Genomic DNA, 8,388 nt, shown 5'->3' on the forward strand with positions numbered 1-8,388 from the left:
TTAATCAATCTGGTACCAGTTTTTGGGCGTAGTGAGGGTGCTAACCCTTCTTCACATGTAACCGGCTCCCGAACCTTTTTTTTTTTAAATTTACATGGACCAAAATTGATTTGAATGAAACAAAATGTTTCATTAGGTGATCCAATCACACCTAAACAAAAATATTGGTGACGACTCCACATTTGGTTTTAAAAAGTCGATCCCGTTTTTTTTCCAAAAATAAAAAATGGTTTCAACACCTCTAACCTATTTTTGACGCCAGAATATGGTTACGAGGCATTATCGGACAATACATCTCATTCACTTTCATTTATACATTCATAATCAAAATCCATTCACAATGTCTCTTATTAGGCTCTACAAGACCTTAAAACATGCTTAAAAGTGGTTCGGGACTAAACCGATAACATTTGCAAACTTTGAAAAACTTAGAAAATTTTTCAACATTTAAGGGACACACGTCTGTGTGAACAGGCCGTGTGAGGCACACGGCCACCAGACACGCCCGTGTCACAGGCTGTATTAAAACAGGGCATACATACTGACTTGTACCACACGGCCGGAGACACGCCCATGTGCCATGGCCATGGTAAAATTGAAGGGGTTACTTTCACACGGCCGGCCACACACCCATGTGTCAACCCATGTGTCACACACGGCTAATAGACATGCCCCTGTGTCTAGGCCGTGTAAAAACTATAGGGCATACTGCCTTAATTCAAAAGGGTACCCTAGGGGACACACAGCTGTGTAACATGACCGTATGTCGCACACACGCCCGTGTGGACAAAAATAGACCATTTGCGAAAAAAGTTTGCCACCCTTTTCTCATGCACACCTAGCCATCAAAATGGTATCATTTCAACACATATATATGAAGCCAAAACATACCATTTTCATACACATATCATGCCATCTATCATCAACCATTACAACTACTAAATTCCATATTCAAAACATACTAAATCATTATGCCAAAATCATCAAACTCACATAACTTCTAAATGTATTTTTATCACCTTTCCATCAACTAAATCATGCCTCTCAAACATATCAATTCCTCATCTATAAATCATACCATTCCTCAAGCATTAATAACTAACCAAATGATCAACCATTTAGCTATATCCACAACTATAGCAAACATACCAAAACAAGCCATCATATAAGGCATTATATACATCACATATATCACTTACCAAACACATAATTCAAGCCACCTTTAGTAACCAAATGCATACCAAAATTTTCAACAAAAACAAGCCAAATCTCATGGCTATATCAAAACTCAAAATATATCATCAACTCACAAGCCTATACATGCCATATACCATATTTACAAGCATCCAAAAATACCAACATGTAGTCGATAGTGTGATGATGGTTCCTAATGATCCCCGATGTCTGAGCTAGCCTTGATAATTTATAAAACATGGAAAGAACACACGAGTAAGCTTTAAAAGCTTAGTAAGCCATATACAAATAAAGTTATCACATGAATATTTGCATAACATTACAAATATGCTAAACATAGCTATTCACATTCAAATTCACAAACCTTTCTCATTGAACACATATTCAACATCTTAATCAAATTCATCATTTACTTCACTTTTCAATACTCGTATGAATCTCGTACGTACCTGAGTCATTTAACTCATTCACACATTCTTTCTTGACTTGACTTTGTCCGTTGAACCATTCGGGATCATTAAGGATACTCGGAAATCACTATAATACCATATCCCAGATATGGTCTTACATGTTATCACATATCGATGCCACTATCCCAGGCAAGGTCTTACACAAAATCGATTAACGATGCCAATGTCCCAGACATGGTCTTATATGTAATCACATCTCGGTAACCTAATGTCATGACATTCGTATCCTATACTATTCCTAAGGTTCGTACGAGACTTTCGGATGTCTTAACTTTGTCTATTATTGCTCGTAATTGCTCGTTCAACATTCATAGCAACTCAATGATATTGAAATATATATATAATTCAATCTAAAGACATTTATTTGCATATGAACTTACCTCGTATTCAGGATAGATGGACCGGATCAACTATTCGTCAACTTTTAATTTTCCTCGATCTAAATCCATTTTCTTTCGTTCTTGATCTATATACATTCAAAGTTAACTCTTTTATTCATCAACACATTCAATTTCATCCATAAACACATATTTGGGCATTTTTGCACTTTAGCCCCTAAAGTTACACGTTTATTCAATTTAGTCCCTATTTCATAAATATACAAAATTCAATATGACCCATGCTTAGCCAAATTATCTATAGGTCCCTAGTAGTCTATATTTTTCATTTATTTCATAATTTAACCTCTCAATTTACACTTTTCTCAAATTAAACCCTAATTGACATTTTTGTCAAAAATCACTTTACAAAACATGTATATCAAACACCAAGCTTGCATAATTTATCATCAAACATCGTAAAACTCATGAATTCATCAATTAAAACTTTCAAAATCATCAAAACTTTCAAAAATTGAGGCATGGGCTAGTTAGTACTCAAAGCAACGATCACAAAAACATAAAAATCATTAAAAACCGAGCTCAAAACACTTACCAATTAAGCTAGGAGAGTGCCGAATGTAACAAGCCCTAAAATGGTTTTCGATTTTTCTATACACGGTTGAAGAAAGATGAATGAAAATTCATCTTTTTGTTTTGTTTAATTAAAACATAAGTTAATAACTAATTTACCAATTTAACCTTGGTTTAAAACATTAATAAATCACATAATATAAGGCCATTAATGTCCATTAACCTTATCAATGGCATAATAACATCATAAGGACCTCTCATTTAATAACCATAACAATTAAGCATATTTAACTTATAGCATGCTACTTTTGAATTTTACGCTATTAAGTCCTTTTTCTCAAATTGAGCTATTAAACAATAAAATTAGTGTACGAAATTTTCATACATATATATTCACATGCTATAAACACTAAAAAAAATATTAAAATAATTTTACGACCTCGGATTTGTGGTCTGAAACCACTGTTCCGATTTAGCTAAAACCAGGCTGTTACATTGGCAAAAAGTATTAACACCCTAGCTTCTAGTATCGATACTCGACCATATAAACTATTTTCAAAAACAAATAGAATTCTAAATTGGTATTGATACTTATAAAAGTATTGATATCGATTGAATATGTTTTATAAACAAAAGGCTAAATTGGTATCGATACTTATAAAAGTATCAATACTGATTGATAAAGTTTTTGGTTTTTAAAATCGGCAGAATGCCTAAACCATATCGATACTTACATAGGTATCGGTACTTTTATAATTGATATCAATACCCTCTGTGAAGACTTGAACACTTTTATGAAATAGGTTTTTTTGGCTTTTCCAAAATCCGAACGTTTTACTGGGTCATTTTGGTGGCTACTGTGACTTCCATGATTCAGCCATAATGTGTGGGTCGAGTTGAGGAGATTACATAAAAAATACATATTAAAATGTTTATAAGAAGAACCAAATCTGAGACTTAAAAATAAAATCATAATTATCTAACTATCTAACAAAAAAAAGAAGCTAATGTGTTAAAAATATTAATTAAAAATAAAAATAGCTTGAAACAACATGAAATAAAAAAAAAATACAAATGTGAGTAAGAGAAGAATTGAACCTGAGATTTAAGGACAAAAATACTAGCATTTAACCATCTAACCAAAAGAGCTAAATTATTAATTACCAACTAAAAAAATATTAAAAATATTACCAATCCCACCTGACACAAAGGCAACACCAGGATTTAAAAAAAAAAAAACACTAATGATTGCGACATGATTGGGGGGAAGTGGGGTGGTGTAGTCGATTGGTCAGGCGACATCGATGGCGTACTGTAGCAAATGCCTATTTCGGTAATTAATTTTTTACCTATCCTATTTCAGTATTTATTTATTTATTTTATATTATTAGGGTAAAAAAAGTCGACTTATAAAAAAAATTAGAGAACTATTTCATAAGTAAACCTGATAATGGTGGCCCAGCCCAAAGGTCTACCCGAAAAGTGGCAGAGTTTGGACAAAAATATAGGCTCAAAAAATGGGCTTGTGTAAAAAAAACGAGATTGGATTTTTAAATGGGTTGGGCCTCGAGTAAGTTTTTTTTAGCTCGGGATCGACCCAAATTTGCAAAAAGAAATTGCTACTTTTTGCTGGTATTTTCACTATTTTTCCTGTTATTTTGTCACTGTTGTATAGCTCTTATTTTATTATTAATTTTATTACTATTATTTTAATATTTTTAATGTATTTAATATATTATATTTTTAAAATTATTTTATAAAAAAATTAATAATATAAAAATTTTAATATGAATGAACTGGACTGAACTCAAACTTTAATATTTTTATTCAAGTCTAAGTTAGGCAAAACTTATTTTTTTAGATTTAATCTAAACTTAAAAAACAAACTTAAAATGCAAAAAAAGAAAAAGTTAATACCTTTACCGAAACGCCGTCATATAAGTTTGTTTTCAGAAACGCCATAACCTCCGTTCATAAAAGCTCCAGTCTTCTTCACCTTCACAGCTCCAAACCCTTTAAACCAACAGATCCGTCGTTGAATTTCAAAGGTACCCTTTTAGCCCCTTTACTTAATATACTTTTTGTACCATTGATGTTCTTCAGTTTTTCCCCCTGCCTATTTCTTTTAGCTGTTCTTTGCTTATCTACTATACAATCCTTTTTCTTGATCTATGGTGGAACTTTTTTGACTTAAAAACCACTTTTTTCAATCTGGGTTTTTCTTGTTCTATTGAAATCCATTATTATTTTTTTCTACCAAATCTATCTCTGCATAAGTCCGATATTACTTTTTTTTACCGTTTGACTATGTTGTTGGGTTCATTATAAAGTTTTTGTCTTTTATGTTTCTATCTATGAAAGAGAATAAATTTAATTTTTTGATCTGATTAGCTCTTTGTTAGTAAGATATGTGAGTTGTTTGCTTTGTTTTACACGTTGGGATTTGAAAGATCTGTGTGATTAGTATGATGTTCTGTATCTGATGCTTGTTCCTAATTATGAACTACTAACCCTAGCTGAGTTAATATGGAATTCAACCATGTAGTTCAGAACCAAGCATACTTTGACAATTCCAAATGCTCATGCTTAGCTCAAATGTAATGTTGAGGTAAAAAATCTGGTGCTACTTTCAATCATGTTGCTTAATTAGTAACCTGCAAGACAAATAGTGACAATGGATTGAATATCTGCAATTTTTCAAATCCGCTCCATTTATCCTATATTAAACTAAGTTTATTATCCGCTTGTTGTTCAAATATTACTATTCGAATCCACATCTGATTTACATAGCAATATCTACTGTATATCCAAATCTGAATATGCACCATGCGCACCAAAACCAAACAGATTTGGATGAAGGATATCCAAAGGTTCATATCCAAATTCCCTTTGAATTTGTTGTGGATTGTGAATCTAATATCCAAAATTTATTTGAATCTGCTAAACACGAATTGGGTAATGTTGGATATCTGTACTTTCCATGGCAATCCCTATATAACGTTTAGTTGAGAAACATCATAGACTAAAATTTGCTTGCCTTTTTCTTTGGGGGCAGCAATTTATGTCCAGTTGAGGTGCCATGTCAAAAGATTCTTAAGGTTGGAAATCTTGGTTGATGCTTAGCAAAAATTGGTGCTAATCTATCTTTAAGCTTGTTTATATAGTTTTTTAGTTGGACATGGTATAAAGTTTTTCCTTTCAAGGACCTTCCAAGTACATGTTAAAACTTTAGATATACCCGTTTCCGACAATTAATGGAGTCTGATTAACAAAACTAGCTACAGCAATAGGAAACGACATTAGTGATCAACCCTTTTAAATGCTGAATGCTAAAGTCCATCCCTATATAAGGTTTAGTTGAGAAACATCAAAGACTAAAATTTGTTTGCCTTTTTCTTTGGGGGGAGCAATTTATGTCCAGTTGAGGTGCCATGTCAAAAGATTCTTAAGGTTGGAAATCTTGGTTGATGCATGGCAAAAATTGGTGCTAACCTATCTTTAAGCTAGTTTATATAGTTTTTTAGTTGGACATGGTATAAAGTTTTTCCTTTCAAGGACCTTCCAAGTACATGTTAAAACTTTAGATATACCCGTTTCCGACAATTAATGGAGTCTGATTAACAAAACTAGCTACGGCAGTAGGAAACGACATTAGTGATCAACCCTTTTAAATGCTGAATGCTAAATCCATCCCTATATAAGGTTTAGTTGAGAAACATCATAGACTAAAATTTGTTTGCCTTTTTCTTTGGGGGGAGCAATTTATGTCCAATTTGAGGTGCCATGTCAAAAGATTCTTAAGGCTGGAAATCTTGGTTGATGCATGGCAAAAATTGGTGCTAACCTATCTTTAAGCTAGTTTATATAGTTTTTTAGTTGGACATGGTATAAAGTTTGTCCTTTCAAGGATATATGTTAAAACTTTAGGTATACCCGTTTCTGACAATTAATGGAGTCTGATTAACAAAAATAGCTACAGCAATAGGAAACAACATTAGTGATCAACCCTTTTAAATGCTGAATGCTAAAGTCTATTAGGGTAATATTTTATAGGTAAGCTTGGCTCTGCAAAGTGGACCTGCACTTTACTACTACTAGACTCTCGTTTTCTACATTCTCTATCTAGTCTCACTTGTTACTAAGAGAGGTGCAGTAGAGTTGAACTCCGACTTCCTTCCCCATCCCTTCTCTTTTGGCATTTTATTAATGCTACCCTATCCCTTTCCTAGACTGGAATTCCTCTATTAAGATATATAGACATCAGTTTAAATTAAATAAGTTAGCCGTTAGGCTTCGAAGGGAATCTGGTTCATAAGTCCGCATTCAGCGATGGTATTGAACTTTAACGAGCTCGAGTCAACCTTTCTTATAAAAAGCTTTGTCTACACCCACCGGCTTCCTTCCCTATTTGCTGGAAAAGCGACTACATTACTTTAACAGTAAATATGACATTTGGTTACCTGGTATAACTCTTGGTTTTTCATAGCATTTGGATTCCCCATGCGTTTCACCTGCATCGAAGCTAGCTATTTCAACAAGTTTTATATTTTTGCTGGTTAAAGTATCATGGAGGCCGTTAAATTAGGAGTCGGATTGAATTTTTCTCTCTTTACTCAAAAAATTGGTAAATTAATCCATGTACCTTAGATCAAAGAGCAAAAGTCGTTCTGATAGAAAGTTCATCAATTTCTACTATTAAAAATTGGCCCTTGTATAACAGAATGAGGTACATGTGGCATGCCACGTGTAATATGTTCTATCAGGCATGCTAGTTATTTATCATAAAAATGGATGAAATTTTTAGTTTTCTCTTAGTAAAGGGAGCAAAACGTAATCTGGCTCCTAAAACAGGGGCCCTCCATTGTACTTTTACCTAATTTTGTTTTTAAGCCACCAGTGCATAGCAATATGTTTTTGGAGAAGCTTCTTGGGGATAACTTTGAATATATGGCTCGGAGAGGAAATTTGTCTCCTGAAGTTGTATCCATAGAACCTAACAGTTAGCAGTCATATCGGACTGGAAAAATTGTGAAAAGGAACAGAATCTATATTTCATTTGGAAAAGCTGTCATATCTGTGTTGTCTGGAAGTATTTACTGGAATTCCTTCGATTTTGTTTGTTACAGGAAATGGCTGGTGGAACAGCTCCCCCTAGAGGAAGTGCAGCAGCAGCCGCAAGCATGCGTAGGCGGAGAACCACAAGTGGTGCAGCCTCAGGAGGGGCTGCTGGGACCATGCTTCAATTTTACACGGATGATGCACCAGGTCTGAAGATCTCGCCGAATGTTGTGCTTGTCATGAGTATTGGTTTCATTGCTTTTGTTGCCGTTCTACATGTTATGGGCAAGCTCTATTTTGTTCGTAGAGAGGCTTGAAAGGAATTTGTTGGCCAGAAAAAAAAATCAACAGAATTTATTTAGGAGTCTGAGTTGCAAAGCAAAACTGTTTTTTTTTTTTTGATTAAAAACAAGTCTAGTGTCAAAGGTGCAATTTTGTTTCAATGGTTAAAATTGGTTTACATTGTTCTACTTGTTTGAGGAAGATGGTGCAAACTCAATTTCATATAATGTTAGGTTTTAGACAATGTTATTTCTACTCTTCATTTATTTTGAATTATTTGTAATCAGCATTTATTTTGACTAATATTTGAACATGATACAAGGATATTCCAACTTTAGGTATTAATCCTACCATGTAGTCAAATATTTTGAATCATTAGGGTTAGGTACCAAATTAAATTGTATATATAAAAATACAAATATTAAATTAAAATGGATAAAGTACAAAAGTCAAATATGTCATTATTCTAAAGA

The 8,388-nt window shown here is 33.3% G+C and overlaps 1 protein-coding gene across 1 annotated transcript; it reads left to right on the forward strand.

Moving 5' to 3' along the window:
- The first annotated feature begins 4,468 nt into the window (after window positions 1-4,468).
- Window positions 4,469-8,159, forward strand: LOC108466426 (protein transport protein Sec61 subunit beta-like). Its single transcript, XM_017766758.2, has 2 exons — window positions 4,469-4,623; window positions 7,702-8,159. Exon 2 carries the CDS (start codon window positions 7,705-7,707, stop codon window positions 7,948-7,950), a length of 246 nt encoding a protein of 81 aa, XP_017622247.1. The 5' UTR covers window positions 4,469-4,623; window positions 7,702-7,704; the 3' UTR covers window positions 7,951-8,159.
- The last annotated feature ends 229 nt before the right edge of the window (window positions 8,160-8,388 follow it).

Source organism: Gossypium arboreum, chromosome 7 (genome assembly GCF_025698485.1).
Source record: "Gossypium arboreum isolate Shixiya-1 chromosome 7, ASM2569848v2, whole genome shotgun sequence".
NCBI classification, from domain to species: Eukaryota; Viridiplantae; Streptophyta; class Magnoliopsida; order Malvales; family Malvaceae; genus Gossypium; species Gossypium arboreum.

Coding starts and splice junctions, on each gene's coding strand:
- LOC108466426 (XM_017766758.2), top strand. CDS start 7,705: ATGGCTGGTGGAACAGCTCCCCCTAGAGGAAGTGCAGCAGCAGCCGCA.